Source organism: Leptopilina heterotoma, unplaced genomic scaffold, assembly GCF_015476425.1.
Source record: "Leptopilina heterotoma isolate Lh14 unplaced genomic scaffold, ASM1547642v1 Lhet_18, whole genome shotgun sequence".
NCBI lineage: Eukaryota > Metazoa > Arthropoda > Insecta > Hymenoptera > Figitidae > Leptopilina > Leptopilina heterotoma.
In genome coordinates this window covers 803369-825845 of record NW_025110896.1, presented here as the reverse complement: position 1 = coordinate 825845, position 22477 = coordinate 803369, and the positions used below count along the sequence as shown (strand labels likewise).

At 23.4% G+C, this 22477-nt stretch overlaps 1 protein-coding gene across 1 annotated transcript; it reads left to right on the top strand.

The window, feature by feature from the left end:
* The first annotated feature begins 89 nt into the window (after positions 1-89).
* On the top strand, positions 90-2652 carry LOC122499966 (speckle-type POZ protein-like). Its single transcript, XM_043608574.1, has 2 exons — positions 90-253; positions 1218-2652. The coding sequence occupies exon 2, from the start codon at positions 1262-1264 to the stop codon at positions 2171-2173; it is 912 nt and encodes a 303-aa protein (XP_043464509.1). The 5' UTR covers positions 90-253; positions 1218-1261; the 3' UTR covers positions 2174-2652.
* Positions 2653-22477: the final 19825 nt, after the last annotated feature.

Below are 22477 nucleotides of genomic sequence, written 5' to 3'. Positions count from 1 at the left end.
AGGAAATATATATTACAAAATTAAAAAACAGCCGCGCAAAAATTGTTTAACTTCAGCACCCTCTGGACAACAGGATTGAGAATTAAAATCTTTGAAAAAGTGAATTCATATCAAGTTTTTGAGAACTGCTCAATTTGCAGTTTGTCGCCAATAAAACCATTGTGAAAATTAGAAATACCAAAAATTAAAGGAAAATTGATATTATCCTGGAATTTATTCACTCGCTTAAAATTTACTGAAATTTTACTAAAATGTAAGTCTTCAATTTATAATAATTTTAATAATGCCTTTTTCATGAAAAATATTTTAGTTATATTTTGCATGTTCTTTTCAAAATTATAGTGTTTCAAAGAAAATAAATTTTATTTCTTAATGCAAGGGAGATTAATTAATTAATTAATTACTATAGAAAATAATTTCTATTAAAAATTATCTTTAATTTATAAACAGACTTAGTGGAGAAAATATTTTAATGTCAAAAAATCTTATCCTTATAAAAATTATTGATTAAATTTTGATAAATTGTCACACTTTCTGTAATACATAAGTTGAAAATAATTAAAATTTTTATATATTTTTAAGTTAAATTGACACATATTTTTTAGTTACTTGAAAGAAATATTATATTTAATTCAAACATAAATTATGATCAATTTTGAATTATATACACAATGAACTTTTAAATTTAAATTAAACATATTTTTTAGTTTAAATTTAAACAAAAACAGAATATATTTTCCGGTTAAATCGAACATATAATACTTTCAAATCAAAGCAGTAGATATTTTTATATATAATATTGGCATTATGCTTATATAAACTGACTTCAATCAAGCAAAATTAAAGTATAATGTTTTCTCAGTGTGACCTTTAAAAATTTATTGAATGGTCCCAGACAAAGATGTAAATATTTTTATTTTAATTATTCAACTCGATAAAGTAACATCAAATTCTGTTTTAAAGAATATCTATAGTAATTATTTTTAAGATACATAAAAAGTTTCTGTAAAAAAAATACTTTTTGCCTTGAAGCTTAGTGATATTAAGGCTTCCATGTGGAAGGATTTTTAATAGAATTTTACTATTTTATTTAGTAGTCACAAATTTTGTTTACTAAATACGACTTTTTACTAATTTAGATTTAGAGAGTCTACCAATTCAAACTATGTTCAAAATTTTATTAGATTGATTTATTTAATAATTATTTATTTTTCCAGAATTTATTAACGTCGAGCATAAAGAGTAAGGATTTTTTTAAACTATGGCGACTGTATTAAATATTTCCGAGATTATGTCGACTCTTAATCCTCATTCTAATGATGATCATGTCCATGTTTATTGGCTGGAAATAAGAATTCCTGAGAGAGCAATGGATTCAGGCAATTGTGAGGCGTCTCCTAAAACTAATAAGACAAAACATTCGTTGAATTGTTCACTAAAGTTTTATAAAATTAATAAAACAATCTCTATATATATTAAATTTTCAAAACTCCCTTCAAGTCACAAATTTAGAGTATCTTGTTATGGCACAAACAAGGAAGTGATGTTGTCTGCAAACCAGGACACAACTATCATAACTGAAAATACATTTAATTTTTATACCTGTATTGAGAACTTAACTATAAACTATGACTTTAATTATTTTAGAGAAATGTTGATGTTTTGCAAAATAGAAGAGATAAATGTTAAAATTTTAGATGTTAGTATTCCTAAAAATATAATTTCTAAACTTCTCTCTCTATATGAAGAAAGAAAATTAACTGATTTTAAAATAATTTGCGAAGATCAAGAATTTTGTGTACATAAAACGATTCTCGTGTGTCATTCGGATGTGTTTCAAGCCATGTTTGAAAATCCGATGAAAGAATCTCGAGAAAATGTACTTGTAATAAGTGATTTTAAACCAAAAATTGTAGAAACAATGATTCGCTACCTATACACAGAGAAAATGAGCGCAGATTTATCTGAAGACAATTTAAAACAGCTTCTTTTGATTGCAAACAAGTATAATGTAGAAAGTTTGAAAAAAAATTGTTTAAGTGAGATGTGTAAATTAGTAAATGACTTCAGAAAAGCTTTGGACATACTTCTTTATGTTGAATTGTATAATTTTGATGATTTGAGGGATTTAATGATTAAATACTTAAAAGATAATGTACACACATTGTCTTAAAAATAAAACTTAGTTCTGTATAATGGTCATACGATTGCAGTGTAATCATGCCTGCCTTTTCATGCATGTATAAAGAACTTTAAGTTCTAAAAATTATTACCCTACGAATTATTTTGTTCTCTTTATTAAAATATTCATTTCTATAATTAATATTGATATTAATATCAAACGTTTACTAAAAAACAGGTCAAATTTGTATAAATTATCAGCGGTCCATGCGAATTGTCAGTTTTCTTCTACATTACAAACTTGCTTCATTACAAATATAATAACAAACAAAAGAAAGAATAAATTTATGACCAGAGCGAAAGAAATATAATGTAATTACAAAATGAAGTTTACTGCCTTAGTAAATAAGAAACCAGCATTCTCTTTGTCGATAGCGCAAGAGTAGAACTAATCATGATAAAAATTTAATTTACCGATGTGCACATCACTTTTTAACTGATAACAATGAATAAAAAGCAAAAGACCTTTTTCTCACGTCGTTTTATTTTATATACACCTAAACACTATTCTTATTGCATTCTTTTCAATTGATAAATAATCGATCTTGACTTAACATTAAAAGATTCACTATTATAATATGCGTTTCAATTGTATATATGTTACCGGCAAAGTATGAAATCCAGGCATTTTATAAAATGCCTAGGCAGTATATAAAAAGCCTGTCCATTTCAGGCAATGTATATAATTAAATTATTTTTTCATATATTGCCTAGGCATTTTATAAAATTCCTAGGTATTTTATAAAATGCCCATCGAGCATAAGGTAAAGTATATAATAGTCTCAGCAGCTTGAAACGTCTACCTTTTTCTATAAACACTTTCCACGATTTTTCTATTACAAATAGAAAATAATAAGTATATAACAATAAGTATTTTAGCTATGTTTACATAGCTGCATGTTAGCAGTGAGTAATTTTATACAATGAAGTTCAATATTTCTAACTCTTAAGAATAATACTTAATTAACAGAAAATACAAATTTTGTCAGTCAATTCTCACATTTTGAGGTAATCAGTCGCAGAAACATAAATTTGAACTTAAAATGAGTGCAGAAATAGGAAATGTTTCAGTGACAAGGGATAGATTTTTTCCGAATTTTCTAAAATTAAAAATGCAATGGCAAAAAACAGTATATTTTTATCAGACGAACGGTATAAGCAGTTGATAAGTGATGTTAATAATGTTAAAGCTACCGAGAAAAAGGAACAGGCCAAGGTTTTGTAAAATGTTCTTGTAAAAAACTGTCAAAGCAACAAATATTTATGCATAAAAAATAAGGTCCAGTGTCAGTCGAAATGTCATTCAAGTATGCCGTGTTGTAACAAATAAATTACAAAAGAAAGTTAATATTTTTATAACAGAAAAATGTATATTATTTGAAATAAAACTAAATTTTATACTTTGCCTAAAGTCTAGTGGGCATTTTATATAATGCCTAGGCAATGTATAGAAAATCTTTTTTTTATACACATTGCCTGAGACAGACAGGCATTTTATATACTGCCTAGGTATTTTATAAAATGCCTGATTACATACTTTGCCGGTAACATATACAAGGAAATAATTTTTTTTCTGTCTCTCTCTCTATCTCTTTCCTTCTCTTTCTCTAAAATAAAATGATTCCTGGCATGCTAAATTATTATCGTTTCAAAGAAGTTAAGGATATTCTTGTTTTATTTCAACTCATGGTTAAAATAGCAAAATCGACTTACGAACAAAGAGTTGGCATTTGAATGCCAGATGAATGTCGTTCGTCTGTATAATGAAATTCCGCACTTTATAACATTGTAAATGTTAGGACTCGAAAAAATTTATTTTCCAATTTCTGTTTTGACGCTAAATATCATTTTTCTCTTTTTTTAAAACTCTTTTTGTACTTCAGTGTCAAGGAAAAAATTTGTTTCCTATTCTATTTAATTATTTATTATTCCCTATTTTCCTTCTCTTTATTTTCTTTTTCTTTCTTTCTCTTCTCCTTTTTCTTTTCTCCCTGAGAAAAATTCTCTTTCTCTCTTTCTTGTTCTTGACAAAAAAAAAAAATATATTTTGTGAATAAAATCGATACTTCCGCTTTAGAATAAATTTCGTGATAATTTCCGAGAATTGGTAAAAATGAGAAGTTGATTAATTTTAATTAATCAACTTCTCATTTTTACCAATTCTCAGAATTTATCACGAAATTTATTTATACTCATTATTCCATTTTACATAAAAAAAAATTCCCCCCTCCCTATAAAGAATGAAAAGAAAATAAATTACTTTTCAAAAAGAAATCTCTGTATACAATAAAAATTTTTTTTTTAAAAAATGAAAACTGTGTCACTCTGAAAAACTAATCAAATTAAACAGAATCAATTTTCTCAGTATATATAGTCTTATTATTTAAACATAAAAAAAAGGATGAAAAACATTTTTTTTCCTCTGAAATTATAATTATGGGTCAATTATAACGGTTAGAACCTTTTAGTTAATGTTTCTTGACACTTCAGAGTTTGTAAATCAAGCATTACTGATGGGCGTTGGTTATTCTGTTTAGGAAGGAAGGAAAAATAAATATTACTGAGAACACCCATAGAGAAAGTGATACTTGAACATAAAGATTTAATGATCAAGAAAAACGGTGACCGAGAGCTATAACCGCTTTCCAAATAATTGAATAGTATTTTTGTCGTTGATAAGAAATTTTACACGCTTCACTAAATTTAAAATCATTCGCGAAATTTCAAAGTCGAAAGAATTTCTTTTATTTCGCTTCTATGGTAAAAATGTTGGACAAACGTTGAATTTATTACTCGAACACGATTTTAGTATTTAAAAATATTTTCTTTATTATTTTTTAATATTTTTTATTTTTTAATAATTTTTTATTTATCACTACAATTTTATTTATTTATTACTAAAACTATTTTTATTTATATTTTTCTTTTAAATTTTTCTTTATTATTCTTTTCGTTATTTTGTCATTACCAACTAATTTTACCATCGATACTAAAATGAAAGAAATAAAAATAAAAAAAGTATCGAACAATAATTATTATTTTGTTATTTTTTTAGTACCTTCGTATCTTTTTTATTGAACCAATAAAAATAAGTAATAAGAAAAAAAGCATCGAACAACAATTCTTTTGTTAATTTTTTTGTTGAATGATTATTTTAACATCAAAAAGGAAAAAAGTGAAAAATAAAAAGAGAACGAAAAAAAGAGAGAAAAAAACAGAAAAAAAAGAAAAAAAGTGGAACATTAATTTTTATTTGTTTCTATTAAAAAACTTATTTTTATTATCGAAACAATTAAAAATATTTAACAAACAGAAAATATCCGAAAATAATTCTTTATTATTTTTCCTCTAATTTTTCCAATACTTTTTTATCATCGAAATGACTAAAATAAATAAAGAAAAAAAATTATGGAACGATAAGACTGTGGAAAAGATTTGTTAGCGAATATAAACAACAGGAACAGAAAATCTAATTGAATTGTGAACATAAAGAATGCGGTGAAAAAAATATCGAATATGTTAATATTGAAAATTCAACGGAAAGTGTTGGAAATGATATAAAGGTAGGTAGATATCAATGAATCAGTAGCACGCTATTCTTATTTTATATCAAGGAGCATAATTTGTAGAAAGACACGACAAGGTGTTTGACGTCATGTTCACTTGGTTCATTCATGTAGAACGAGTAAATGTCAAGAATTTCCAACTTTTGTCTGGCATTTTTTTTCAATTTGTAAAATTTCATTATTAAATTTCATTCAACTCTTGAATTAATTCATAAAATTTCTAATTAAATTAAGTAAATATTTAATTCATTCTCACATAAAGAATACTTGGATTCTGTAAAAAAAACCGAGAAAAAAAATTAAAAACGAAAAAAAAAAATTAGTAACCAGTAAATTAATTATAATTTAAAAAAAAACAAAAAAAGAAAAAAAACAAACAAAAAAAGTAACAAATTAAAAACGAGAAAATAGTAATTAATACTCAGTAAATTAATTATAATAAATCAGTTTTCATTAAGAAGGCAAAAAAAAACTTCAAAGAAACTGGTTTTAAAATTTTTAATAAACAATAAATTAATTATAATAATTGATAAAATAATTAACAATTTAATTATAACAAAAAAAAACAAAAAAAAATTAAAAACAAGAAAATAGTAATAAAAAAATTAATAAACTAATGGTAATTAATTTTTTGAATTAGTAATCAAGTAAATAATTACAATACTTTCCCCCACTCCTCAAAGACTCAATTTTAAAAAAAAAGTAAAAAAGAACTTCAAAAGCAAAAAAAAATCAAAAAATTAATATTCGTTACATAATTACAAGTAAAATAATAAAACTTTCATTTACGAGTACACAACATAAAAATTTTGAAAGATTCGTAAGAAATGATAAAAATCAAAGTGCAGGCAATAAAAAAATTTGGTGAATGCAAAAATTTTTCTTAAACATCTTAAATGGGTTAATGCATAAAATTTTTTATTTTAATTTTTCTTTTTTTTCTTCTTTTTTTTGCTTGAGAGAAATAGATACCGATCTCTGTGTTAAAGATTCGAGACATGATTTTAGTTATGACTGCAGTGCCTGTCACATGTTTTCATTTTCATTATTTACCCAGGTTCGTAATACAAGGGAGCAATTATTTCGAGTTGTAACAATCGCATAAATCTCCTTGGTTAAGTCAACAGACAAAAAATAAATTGACAGTCATCGTAATTAAATCGTTTCTAATTAATCATACACTCACAAGTCCACTTTCTTGAGGCATTCAATTTCTTTTCTCCCATTTTTCTGTCGTTGGATAAAAAAAAAATTTATTTTTCCCTAGTTTTTTTTTGATAAAATTTGTTTGTCCCTTTTTTGTTTTTAATCCCTTTTTGTTTTTTGCTCATTTTTTTCTATTTTATTCCTCTGTTTTTTTGCCACCTTTTTTGTTTTTTAATCTCTTTTTGTTTCTGTCCCTTTTTGTTGTGTGATTTTTGTTTTTGTCCCTTTTTTGCTTTATAATCCCGTTTTTTGTTTCTCTCTAAATTTTGTCTTTGTCCTATTTTTGGTTTTCGTCCCTTTTTCTTTCTTAATCCCTTTTTTTGTTTTTATTCCTTTTCGTTGTTAATCCCTTTTTGTTGTTGTCTAATTTTTGTCTTTGTCCCATTTTTGTTTTTTGTCCCTTTTTGCTTTCTTAATCCCTTTTTTTGCTTTTATCCCTTTTCGTTTTTTGTCCCTTTTTTCGCAGGGCTGCAATGATTTAAATCAACTTGATTTAAATCATGATTTAAATCTTGATTTAAATCTTGCCATTAAAATCATGATTTAAATCAAACTTTCATTAGAAACAGAAAAGTTTGCAAAATTAGTATTTTTGTTTAAAGTTTTATATTAAAAAAAAATAAAAAAGAATACATTCAGAGATAATATAATGAATATCATAATTATTAGTTTTGTTTATTTGACTCAAATTAGGGAAAAACTGGAAATCATAGAATTTTTTTGTTCAGGGAAAAGTTAGGAAATTTTAAACGAAAAAAAATACAAATTTAAAAACTTTGATAAATGTCAATTTAGTTTTTGTATTTAGACTCTTTTGTATAATATTTGAGAAAACGGGCATTGGCGGTTATATAACTTATTGAGTACGATTTTAATTGTAAATTTGCATTAACTTTTTTTATAATAAAAGTTTTAAACACATTAATATTTTTTGTAACAAACAATTTTTAATTATCTTATGTTTTTCTTTATAAATAAAATTATAACTTAAAAAGCATTATTACATTTTTAATTATCAATGCTGAATATTAAATAATTTAAAAATTTATTAATCAGAGAAACCGAAAAATTAGTCAGGATGTGTCAGAGAATTCTTAAAATGAAATTTTCCATCTACCCTATTTTATTATTAATTTTATCATTTTTAATATTAAAAAAACGAACTCAGGGTGGCCGCAAGATTGACTTTATCAATTTCCCTGACATTCTACTGACATAACAACGAATTTACCTGACAAAAATTTTTTTGTTTAGAGCAAAAAATGTATTGCATGACCGTCTTAATTTCTTTAATTGCCCTGACAAAAAAATTTTTCCTGACATTTCCCTGACTTTACTAACAAAAAAATTTTTTTCCTGACATTTCCCTTCTTCTTTAATTGCCCTGACAAAAAAATTTTTCCTGACATTTCCCTGACTTTACTGACAAAAAATTTTTTTCCTGACATTTCCCTGACTTTACTGACAAAATATTTTTTCCCTGACATTTCTCTGACTTTACTGACAAAATATTTTTTTCCCTGACATTTCCCTGACTTTACTGACTTTACTGACATGTGGCCACCTTGGAACTACTTAAATAATGAAATATTTTAAATATTTAAAAAAAATGATTTAAATCAAAAAAATCCGATTTAAATCAAAAAAATCGGATTGTTTTGATTTTTTTTAAAAAATCATGATTTTTATCAGCCCTGCTTTTTTGTTTTTAATCCCTTTTTGTTTTTGTCTCCTATTGTTCTTGTCAGATTTTTGTTTTTGTCCCTTTTTTTAATCTCTTTTTGTTTTAGTCTCCTCTTGTTCTTTTCACATTTTTGTTTTTGTCCCTTTTTTGTTTTTTGTCCCATTTTTGTTCTACTTTTTTGCTTTTTGTCTAGTATTTTTTTTGCTTCGTTTACCCTTCTAGGATTTTTTGTTTTCATATCTTTTTATTCTTGCCTAATTTTTGTTGATGTCCCGTTTTTGTTATATGTCCCTTTTTTTCGTCCTGAATTGTTTTTTTCTTTGTTTTTTTTGTTTTCGTTTTTTGGTCTTTTTTTTTGTTTTTATCTTCATTTTATTTTTTATCCCTTCTTTGGTTTTTTCAAAAAATTTTTTGACCTTTTTTGTTTCTTTCATTGTTCTTGGTTCTTTGATCTTTTGTCTCTTTTTTTTATTTCCATTTTTTTGTTTCTTTTTGACTTTCTAAATTTTTTTTTGTTTTTTGTCTTTCCAAATTTTTTGTTGTTTTTTGTCTTTCTAAATTTTTTGTTGTTTTTTTTTTTGGTTTCTTTTTTCTGTTCTTTTCAGTTTTTTCGTTTTGTTTTTTTAATCTAAAAAATAATTACACTGAGTTCCTAAAGTTAATACACTCGAGTGAACATTGACAAGATAATACTTATGTCACAGGATGATTTCGCAACATTCAAGCATTAGAAAAATAAATATCTAAACGGTCTATGGAATCCAGAAATCTTGAATCAACTGAAACCAGAAGCCGTCTCAATTGGAATAGTCGACTTTCTGACGCTCCATCGAAATCACAAATTTCACAAATAAAAAGAAAAAAAATCCACTTTTTTTTCCACTCGAGAAATTCAAAACTAATTATCAAGAAAATAATGTCAAAATTCTAATAACTCACGATACTAATTATTTTTTTTTATATTCTTCAAAAGGAAAATAAAATTAATTTTGTAAAATTTTTAAAGAAATGTTTTTTTATTACAAGAATATTTCAAAAAATTATTTTTTGCATTGAAAGTCGAAAACATAAGTAAAAACATTTCGGAAATATTATTTTTCCATAAATGACACAAAAATTTAATAATGAAATTGAAATTTAAAAAAAAATTCTGCACGATACCAATTTCAGAACTTTAGGAAAACAAAATTTCGCAAAAATGAGAAAAATTCGAGAAATTTGAAAAAAAATTCCGAAATTAACGTTACAATGAAATTGAAAGTATTTTCTCATCAATGAATTATTTAGAGAATTTCCCTTCGGTTTCTTTTTCTTTTTCTCTTTTTTTTTGGGTAAAATGCAAACTAGAGTTTCGATAAGGAAAAAAAAATTACCGACACACACGCGCATGTATTTATTGACTGTGATAAAGTGTCTCTATTTGCTATAAATGGCAAAAGCCCGAAGGCTTGAGATTTTTTCATCTTGTCTCCTATTTTTTCCCTTAACGATGACAAACTAGTTTTGCTCACAGGAATTCGAGAATTGTGCCACACACTCATTATCGACATTAAGTAATAAGGAAAAGAGAAAAGAATTTTTCCTAATCGCGTCATTTTGACGTACAATGGCGTTACGAAAAATTATCAACATGTTTATTGTTATCGTCATTTAATAAATGTTGGTGGCAAAATTTTCTGTGCAATATCGTTCGATTTTTATTTTAGTGGAAGAATTATTATAGTTTAGAGGAGGAATTATTTTAGTGGAAAAGATTTTTTTTTCAGTGGAAATTTTTTTTTTTTGGGGGGAATTATTATTTTATTCTGGAAAAATTAATTTAGTGAACAATTTTTTTTTAATTTGAAGAATTATTTTAGGGAAATTATTAATTTATTGTAGAAAAATTATTTCACTGGAAAAATTATTTTAGAGAAAGTTTTAGTGGAAAGAATTTTATTATTGGATAAATTTTTTTTTTAGTGAAAGAATTATTTTAGCTGAATTATTATTTTAGTGGAAAAATTAATTTTCTTCAATGAAAATTATAGTGAAAAAATTCATTTTCTTCAGGGAAAATTATAGTGAAAAAATTAATTTTTCTTCAGTGGAAATTTTACCGACATCATTATTTTATGCAAAAACATTTTGTTTATTTTTTAAAATTATATTTTAGTTAAATTATTATTTTAGTCAAAAAAATTTTTTAGGTAAAATTTTGGTTAAATAAATTATTATAATAGTGAATAATTACTTTAGTCGAAAAATTGTTTTAGTGAAAATTTTAATAAAATAATTATTTAGAGTAAAAATATTATGCTCAGCGAAAAATTTAGTGAAAAAATTTTTCTTTGTTTGAAGAATTATTTTAGTGAAAATTTTAGTAAAATAATTATACTAGTGAACAAATTTTTTTAGTAGAAGAATTATTTAAGCTGAATTATTATATTTTAGTGAAAAAATTATCTTTCTTTAGTAAAAATATTAGTAGAATAATTATTTTAGTGGAAAAATTTCTTTTAGTGAAAGAATTATTACTTTAGTCCAATTATTATTTTGTTGACATTTCTTTCGTATAATTTTAAATAATTATTAATTAGTAAATTAATTACTAAATTAATCGTTATAAATAATTTTTACAGTTTTTAAGTAGAAAAAGAAAGGTATAGTCAGACTTTCAGAATTCTTTCGCCTAGTTTTAAATAATTATTAATCAGTAAACTAATTACTATAATTAATTTTTACAATTCAATTTTTATAATTTATTAGTAGTAAAAGAAATATATAGTCAGACATTCAGAATTCTTTCGACTTATAAATAAAATATTAGCAAATTATTTGTTATTAAAATAACATCTTGTTATGAATTAGTAGTAAAAGGAAGATATAGTCAGACATTCAGAAATTTTACCTTCTAATTAATAATTATTAGGTAATTGTTAATTATTAAAAGAATTTTGAATGTCTGACTATATTTTCTTTTACTACTTAATAATTTTCAAATAATGACAAAATTAAATATTTAATTAATTATAATGACGTAATTAATTAATCAACAAATTTCACTCTAATCAATTTTTCCAAAACTAGTGATAAAAGTCCTCTTAAGTCAGACATATTTCCTTTTTTTTCTTTATTAACGGACGTTAATATCCCTATCAGTAGAAAAGGTAAATTTCAGTCAGACATTGCATTTATATTTATTTATTTATTTTATTTTATCTTTATTCATTTCGTTTTTTTTGTTCTCGTTTGTCAAACAAATAATTTTATCCCCTCCTCCAAGGAACAATACAATATTATGAAATAAAAATCGTATAAAACATTTAGAACACAAAATTATGTAATAATTTTACATCAACCGTTTTGACCTGTGCACACGAAGAAAAAAAAAGTCTTTCCTAAATTTTTTACACAGCAACGATTTTAGTTGCATGTTTTTGAATGTCTATATACAAACATTATTATAATTCGTAATAAACGACGAAAATAAATTTTTGTTTTCCAATAAAGATTGCAACTATATGTCACTTTCACAATTATTAAAAACTTGTATTACCGCTTCTGAAGAAATTTATCGATTTGTGGATTGAATGGAAAATGTCCGGGAGTATTTTTAGAGTGAAATTGCTTAATAATTGGTCGTTAGTTGGAGATTAAGTTATCGAGCGTACTGCACACCGCCTTCAATATATATATGTATAAAATTGCATTTTTTTCTTTTTTTAAAAAGAAAAAAAAAGGTTTTAACGATTGACGTTTTACCATTTAATTTACTTGGGGATATTTTACAGTTGAAAATAATTTCATTTGCACGGCAAAATTTTAGTTGACAGTTTACTGCCTATATGTAGTGATTTACAGGATAGTGAAAAACCAGTTGGTTGGTATTGATTGGAAGGCATCTCCATAAATGTATCTGTTTTTCAGGTTTTTCCTTTCTTTTGGGCGATATTTTCTATTTCAATTGTAAAATAGAATTTAATTATTTATTTAATTTACATTATTTATTATTTTAGAATGATTAATTTTATAATTTATTTTGTTATTTATTTAATTTATTATTTATTTTATTATTTATTTAATTTATTATTTATTTATTTTATTATTTATCTATTTTATTATTTATTTATTTTATTACCAATTTCTTAATTCGACAAAAGGTCCAAATTCGACTGTTTGCACTTTCGATTCGTGAATTTCTAGATTAATTCTAAAACTGAAAAAAAAGAAAATTGAAATTGTAGATAACTCAAGAGATCATAGATCAAGTTCCGCTTTTAAAGTTCTATCGAATCATCATTGCATTCCTCTCTCGTGTCAAGAGAACTCGAGGTGAAAGAAGATCTTAAAGGTTCATAAAGTAGCGAGAAGGTGCGCCTTGAAAAAAGTTACATTTCTAAATGTCGACGCCCTGAACAATTTTCTTGTAACTAATTTTTGTTTGTTTCTCCTATTATTATTGCTTAATTTATTATTTTCTACTATTTTTATATAAAAAACAAAGGAATAAAAAAAAATTTGACAAATTTAAACTTTGTTTTATTATATTTATAAAAAAATTATTCGGTTGGTCTACTTTTATTCAAAAATTGCTATTTTTCCCAAAAATTATTATTATAATTATTATTTCTTTATTTATTAATTTTATTATTGTATTTATCTTACTATTTGAATAAAAAATTGAAAAATTCAACATTTTTTAACGTCGTGTCGTTAATATTATAAAGAAATTATTAATTATTAATTAATAAATTAAAATAAATAAATAAGTTAAAATTGTGGTAGATACAATAAATAGAAATATAATAGAAATATAAATAGAACATATAATAGTAAAAATAATAAGAATTGATAATTTTAAAATGGAATAAAAATTTATTTATACTGAAATAATAATTTCCTAATTCTTGAGTAAATAAAGTTTTACTATTTATTAAATAATTAATTAATTAATTAATAGAAAAATTTAATTATTTAAAAAATATTTCGCAAGTAAACTTGAAGCGCAATCCAGTGAAAATATATAATCTACATGGATTTTCATGTCAAGAGAAGATGGAAATGTGGAAAAAAATTCTAAACACAAATATATAAATTATTACACAACTGCACTTGTGTAGAGTCAATTTAAGAATTATTAATTTTTCAATAACGATGACATTTTACAAACACCCTCTTCCTTGTAATAGTTCTTCCCGCAAGTCACGACTTCTTTAATACCTATGTGTATGTTTCTTCAGTGCGGTAAAATTCTGCAACACTTCTTCATTTCAGGGAAAATAAATCCCGTAATGTAAAAGTGTAATATTTGCAGAAAACATTTTAATCGTTTTCATTTTATTCTGTTTTGACACTTTCCAATTTAAATAAAATTATATTTTCTATAAAAACTGAATTTTAAATGAAATTGGAATTTAAATTCAATTAAATTTTAAATATAATTGAATTTTCAATTCGAGTAAATTTTAAATTGAATTTAATTTTATGATCGATTAAATATTAAATTACATTGAACTTTATATTCTATTTAATTTTAATTTAAATTAAATTTTATATTCGATTCAATTTAAATTTAAATTTAAATCGAATTGAATTTCAAATTTGACTCAATTTTAAATTAAATGGAATTTTGCAATTCAATAAAATTTTATTAAAAATAAATTTGAAATTCAGGTAAATTTTAAATCAAATTGAATTTTTATAAAAATGACTTTGAAAATCAGGTAAGTTTTAAATTAAATTGAATTTTACTTTCGAATAAATTTTAAATTGACTACTCAAATCAAATAAATTTTATTTAAAACGACTTTGAAATTAAAGCAAATTTTAAATTAAATTGAATTTTAAATTCGAATAATCTTTAAATTAAATTGAATTTTAATTCAAATTTAATTCCGACTTTGATTAAATTTTACAATTACAGACCTCGAACTGAATTTAGAAATAAAAAAAAAATTATAAAAGATATCAGAAAATGTTCCCAATTGAATTTTATATTCGATTATTAAGAAAAAAATGTTCTGAGTCAAACTTATAGTTAAATTATTTTCTATATGAAAAAATCATTTTTCTTTAGTAGGAATATTAGTAGAATAATTATTTTATTGGACAAATTTTTTTAGCGGACGAATTATTTTAGTCGAATTATTATTTTACTGAAAAAAAATATTTTAGTTGAAGATTTATTTTAGTAAGGAATTATTTTTGTGAAATAATAATAAATTTATTGAAATAATTATTATTTTAGTATAAAAAATTTTTAAAAAGTCGAGATTTGGCAGTAAAATCGGGATTTATTTATTATTTTTCTACTTATTTTCTTAATAAGTAGTAAAAGAAATATATAGTCAGACATTTAAAATTCTTTTGTCTAATAACAATTAACAATTATCAATTACTAAATTAATTGTTATAAATAATTTTTACAATTTATAACTTATAAGTAGAAAAAGAAAGATATAGTCAGACATTCAGAATTCTTTCGAATAGTTTTAAATAATTATTAATTGGTAAATTAATTACTTCAATTAATTTTTTTAATTAAATTTTTATAATTTATAAGTAGAAAAAGAAATATATAGTCAGACATTCATAATTCTTTCGACTATTTTTAAATAATTATTAATTGGTAAATTAATTACTATAATTAATTTTTTATAATTTATAAGTAGTAAAAGAAATATATAGTCAGACATTGAGAATTCTTTTGACTAATATTTAATAATTATTTGGTAATTATTACTTATTAAAAGAATTCTGAAAGTCTCACTCAATTTTCTTTTTTCTACCTGTCAATAATTTTAAAATAATAACATAACTGATTAATTAAATATTTAATTAATTAATTACAATGACGTAATTAATTTATTAACTAATTGCACACTAATTAATAAAATTTTTCAAAACTAGTGATAAAAGTCTTCTTAAGTCAGACATATTTAATTTAATTTAATATTCAATTCAATTTTAAATCAAATTGAATTTTAAATTCGAAAAATTTTAAATTAAATTGCTTGCAATTTTTAATTATCCAATCGAATATAAAAATATTTAATTTACCGAAATAATATTTTTCTAACTTGTTAAATAGATTAATTTTATTCCTCTGGTCCATTTTGGTCCAAGGATATTTAGCGTCAAGTAATTATTCCTAATTTGCATTTCTCAATTATCAAATCCAACATGAAAATTTATTCACTGAAATAATAATTTCCTAATTCGCGAATAAATTTAATTCCCCCATTTACATCTAACTTATCGCATTTCTATTATATTCCTATATACTAATTTCTACACAATTTCTTCTCTAATTGAAATTTATTACAACAATTTTGTAGAATGAAAATTAATCTTATAAAATCGTGAATAAATTATTTTGCCATATACACTCAACTTCTTGTATTATGATTACTTCGTTTAAAACACGGAAGGAATATTATATTTTCTTTATGCCACGCGAAGGGGGACAGAGAGAACGTAAGTAAGTAAGTATGAAAAGTTATTGAAAAATGGAACTGGTCTGCGTCATTACTCTTCTTTAATATTCTACAACGACTTTTATACGCGAAGGCATTAAATAGAGTTACAAAGTTGTCCAGCTTTTTCCTCCTTATTTCTTTTTCCTTCTTTTTTCTTTTTTTTTTTAAAAAAAGAAACTTTTTCTATATACACAGCTTCTGGCATATTAACATTTTCGTCAGCATACATTTTGCGTTACGCGTTATAAGCCTGATTTAGATTCATAAATTTTTAAAATCATGTCTAATTTAAGGCCAATAATAATGTATACTTGTGTATATATGTTCAAATTTCTCTTAATAGCAACAGAAAGTTGCTGAAAGTTGTACATTTTTCAAATGTACTTTCATTTTTTTTATAACTTAATTCAAGAGTAAATGATTTTTTATATTTACATTACATATTTTTAATGTTCATTAAAATATTAATATGTAATATTTGATTATTATTTATTTATATTCTATTTATGTTTATTAAATCATTTTATTATTATCATTATTACACCCAGAGAATTATTTGAATCAATCATTTAAACGAAATAAAATTTCAGTCAAAAAAGAGTACTTTTATCACAGAGCTAACTATATATCTTATTTCTTTTAAAGAAAAAATTAATTATTTAATTAAATATACAAGAAATTATAATTAAAGTTATATAATTATTTTCTCCACTTGAGAACGTCAAGGTCGCCACCAGGTGGCAGTTAAAATTCTAAGAAGTAACTTAACTGCCATCTAGCGGTGACCTTGACGTTCGCAGGTGGAGAGTAGCGTCTCCATATTGAATTTCGAGATTTTCATCAAATATTCGTAATTCCACAATTATTTATAATCAAATTTAGAGACCTTGATAATTTTAATAAACGGATTTCAATTTTTAATTTACTTTCCTTTTCAATATTTTGATGGTGTAATAAAATAAAGTGTAACAAATATAAATAATTATTAATTAGTAAATATTTTGTAGAATATTTCGCAGAATTTGTTATGAAGCACAGTGAAATGATTACTCCTATTATTTTCTAGAAACCCTGAAGACATTCTGATTCAAGGGTTCCGCAGGATCAAGGACAGTGGATAGCAAAAGAAATATTCTTGCTCAACATATCACTCAGTGTGATCTTTTGGCTTACACACTTATATATATGTATTCTCGTAATTTTACCTACAATTTCATAATTATACTTCTCTTATTATGTAAAATACAAACACGTACATATATATTATTCTGCACTTGTACTCTGATTTTATCTTTTCATATAAAGGTAAACCCTATTTTTTCCATAGCAAAAAAAACCGTTTTTCAAAAATCATATGATTCTCATTGTATATATTTTTATTTTCATTATAGGAAAATTTATTATTAATATATTAAAATATATTAATCGTAAATTTTCCCAAAAGAATACGATGTAACATTTACAGTAATATAAATAATATAAATAACATAAATAACATAAATAACATAAATAATCATAAATAATGATAAATTTTACAAAGAATTACAGAAAACATAGAATACAAACAAACTAGCAAACGACACGATTTTGTAATACTGCAGAACGTCACGATTTATGGAAAAATTAATAGCAAAAGAAAATCACAGTAAAACGTGAAGTGTTAAATTAACACCAGAATGGATTAAAATAATCTGCAACAGTTTAATCCCTCTAGGATTAAATTAACACAAGAAAAGATTAAAATAATCTATTTTGGTGTTATTTTTAACTATGTATTATTTTACAAAATTTTAATCAAAATCTTGTCAAAATTTCAATTATTTTCAAAAGTTTTCTAAAATTCAATAATTTTCAATATCTACTATTTCAATACAATTTTCCAAAAGAATTTCATTATTAAAAAAAATTTGAATAAAATTCTACGCAAACATTCAATTATTTTTATAAATAATAAAATTCTTTTCCGAATTTAATTGTTTTCATAAATAATAAAACCCGTTGCAGAATTTCAATTATTTTTAATGCAATTTTAATCGTAATCCTCGAAAAATGTAATTATTCTTAAAAATTTTATTAAAATTGGTCCAAAGAATTTAATGACTTAAAAAATTTGTTGATAACATTTTTTATGAGAATTTTTATTTCAAGAAACATGAAATTAATAAATTATTTATTTTAGTATTTAAATAATTGAATTCTCGTATAGAATTTACTAATAAAAATGGTTTTAAAAATGAATTTCAGTTAAAATTTTAGATTATAATTAAATATTGAAAGCATTATAACGTGGATTTTTAGAAATAATTAAATTTTGAAAAAGTTTCAAACTAAAATCATTAAAATTCTTAATTTTTTATATTTTTGACAAAAAATTCTGTAGAATTAATTCCTTTTAAAAGTTTAATAGGATTTTTATTGAAATTATTTCATGTTTTTATTTTTCAATATATATTTAATTGCAGAATTTTCGAATAATTGAAATTTTGTAAACTTGAATTGTAAACGAATAAATTTGAAAATTGTCATAAAACTCATCGCAGCGTTTCAATTATTTTTCATACAATTATAATTAAATTCCTTGAAAAAAGTAATTATATTCATGCAAGTTTTAATAAAATTCGATAAAAGAATTCAATTAGTTAAAAATTTGTTACTAAAATTCTTTATGAGATTTGAATTTTGAGAAACATTCAATTATTCAATAAATTATTTACTTTTGCATTTAAATAATTAAATTCTTGTAGAATTTTCTAATAAAAATTGATTTTCATTTCATAAAAATGAATTTTAGTTAAAATTTTAGATTATAATTGAATATTAAAAGCAATAAAGCGTGAACTGTTAGAAATAATTGAATTTTGAAATTAATTTTTTTGAAAAAGTTTAATTGAATTCTTTTTTTATGTATTATTTGAAGTTTTTATTTTCTAATATGCATTTAATTAAAGAATTTAGGAATAATTGAAATTTCGTGAAATTGAATATTGTAAACAAATGGATTTGAAAATTGCCAAAAATCTTTTTCGAAAATTATTAAAAATAATAGATATAAAGCAAAAATTGTAGTTAAAAATTTTTGAAAATAGTAATTGAATTGAAATAATGAAAATAATTTTGAAGAAGTATAATATTCTTATAATACAAAATAATGATTTTATTACTTGGTCATCTTTAATTATTATAAAATATGAAGAAATCGATGACTCCGAGTCGAAGACTCGGAGTTAACGATATCTTCATGTTTTATAGTCATAAAAAAATTTAATAAACTAAAATTTCATTTACTGTAAAAAATAACATCAAAATTGATTATTTTAATCTTTTTTGGTGTTAATTTAATCTGCAACACTTTTTAATACCTCACGATTTACTGTGATGTGTTTGATACTCGAAAGACAATGCACTTAATATTTATCAGAATAAAGTGTAAGGAGATGATTTCTTGAATATTTCCTACTGTAGCAAAAAGAAGAAAATTTTTTTTTTTTAATAGAAAAAAAGACATTGCGAGATTTATCTACGACACGAATGTATATACGGTTATACGTGAAAGGATATCTGCACTATAACGCCTTCGTGAGAATTATAGATTGCGAAAGACTCCTGAAGCATCTGACAGTTAGGTGCTGCCAGAAAGAAGCGTTAGTCATTGTTGTCCTCGAAGAAGAAAGTTGACTTATGCCGGAGTACAATCAAATGACATACCAATGACATAGCGTTCACCGTTTTTTTGTTGAATGTAAGAGACGACTGATGATTATTCACACTGATACAGTCAATTACGTTGATCCCTTCTTTTCTTTTCTTTCAACCCCGAGATTCACGTGACACGTCAGTTTTTTTTTGTGTGTGAAGAATTTCTTTTCTTTTGTTAATTAAACTATCACTAGCTAGACACTCGGAGAGACAAGTTACTAGGTTTAGATAAAAATTTATGTAATATTGTATTTTCAAATTAATGTCATAATTCAAATAAATTTCGTTCAACTAAAATAAATTCTTTCTCCAAATGCTTTTCATGCATTTTCCTATCACAAACAAGAAATTTTTCCATTTAATGAAATTTCCATTTTTGTATATCCCATCGATACCCATCGTTTATATTGATATAACTTTTTAAATTTACAAATATATAATGTCAATTGTAGAATATACTTTCACTCCTACAATTGAAAAGCTCGTGATTCGCGAGAGTTCAAAAGAAATTTAATACGATACAGAAGAACACGATTCCAACAGCAGCTGCCATAAATTTGAGATTGCCCTTTTACGGACAAGGGTTAATAGTCAAACACTTTATCACTTTCAAAATTAGTTTCTTGTATTTTCCACCTATCATGAGCGAAGGAAAAAAAATTATTCCAATTTACAAAATTCCTCAACCAATGTAATTTATAATTTTCAATAAAATGTTAACAAACGCCAAACAAATATTACATATAGGTAGAATATTTTATACGATAATAAATTTCTGTTTATCAATTTTCATCCTCTACTAAGTACAGTATTTAATTACCAAGTATTGCAAATTTTACAATATAATTCAATACTAAATTATTTAATATTGTCTTCAATATTATAATTCACTACGCATTAATAATCAATAAAAGATGAATATTGCATGGAATTTTTTTGAAAACTACTAATAATAGTAAAAACTTTTACTACTAAAATAGTAATAAAAAATAGTAGTAAAAAATACTAATAATACAACTACTACTAATAATGATAATAAAAAAATAATGATTACAAAAAGGAAAAAAATATTTATAAATAAATAAATAATTATTAAATTCCACATTTGCCAAAGTTCATACCGCCGATGCTGATGACAATTAAAAAGAAGAATAAATGAATTATACCGGCGATATTTTCGAATTTTTAGTTGTACATTATAATGACGTTTAACAGACTCATTAGCATATTGAGGAATACAGATATTAAGTCGCAATTATGTGGCAAACACTGTCTATAAATTAAAATAACCTTTCTTTAATATTTTCATTATTATCAATATTGTTGGTAAATTTACTCTGCCTGTACAATATATATTGTGAAGTAAATTTTCATTAACTCCGTAACCAATATTGAAAGTAAAAAAATAGTTGCGAAGAGTAACACTTCCTCTATATAGAGAAATTCATCAGCATTTGAAGTCTTAGTGTGTTTGGGGCTTTGGAAAGAGAAAAAAAAATAGTTACAAAAGATAAGGTGTGTCTAATGAGTTTGTAAACACCATAGTATACAATGTTACGCAAAGTGTCTTCGGTCCATACTGAGACGTCACGAAATCCATGCCAATTATACGGACTTGACTTTCTTTAGCTGAATAGCAAAATCGCTTGATTCTTGACACACGATATTTAAAATTTATATATGTATAATACAGACGAAAGTTATATTGGGAATTTTATAAATTTTCATAATCGGAAAGAAAATTGCAGTTTGAAATCGTTTTGTAACTATTAATCATTATAATTATTATTAGTAGTTAATTATTTTTTAACTATCAATTACTATTAGTTATTAGTTAATTATTTTTTAACTACCAACTACTATGAATTATTAGTTAATTGCTATTAACTATCAACAACAATTAATTAACAATCACTTAACAATTAATTAACAATTAATTAACAATCACTTAACAATTAATAACTATTAACTATTAACTGCTAATTATAAATTATGAATTAATAGTTAATTGATATTAACTACTATCTAATTAGGTACTAATTAACTACTAGTTTATAGTAACCAACTACTATTAATTAACAGTTTTTCGCTATTAACTATTAACTGTTATTAATTAATAGTTACTAACTTTATTAACTATCAACTATTATTAATTAATACTTAATTACTATTAACTGTTATTAATTTGTAATTAAATATTAACTATTAAGTATTAACTATTAATAGTTAACTAAATTAATTTAAAAAAACTATTAATAATTAAATATTAACTATTAACCATTAAAACTACTAACAGTGAAATTAATTTCTAATGATTAATTTCTGTTTAATCAGATTATAATTTTATTTTTTGAAACTTGCCCAATTATTTCGAATAGTAATTAACTTATTATTCATATATCGAAATAGGACTTTTTAAATATATGACAGGTGGGAAAATAAAAAAAAATAAATAAAAACAATTTCCTTTAATTTTTTTGATGAAACGATATTGATGAACATGACACGTGAAGGATCTATGAATTGATTAGACATTTGTTATACGATTACTCTTTTGTAAAAAAATGGAACTTGACCTTAGGTTTCATCATTCTTGTGCAGAGTCATCGAACGTAAAAGGAGCGAGATGATTGAATTAACGAACAACAAATTAGGTGCAATATTTTCATCTATTATTATAAGAA

Bases quoted from the DNA above. Each gene is read 5' to 3' on its own strand.
- LOC122499966 (XM_043608574.1), top strand. From the start codon at position 1,262: ATGGCGACTGTATTAAATATTTCCGAGATTATGTCGACTCTTAATCCT.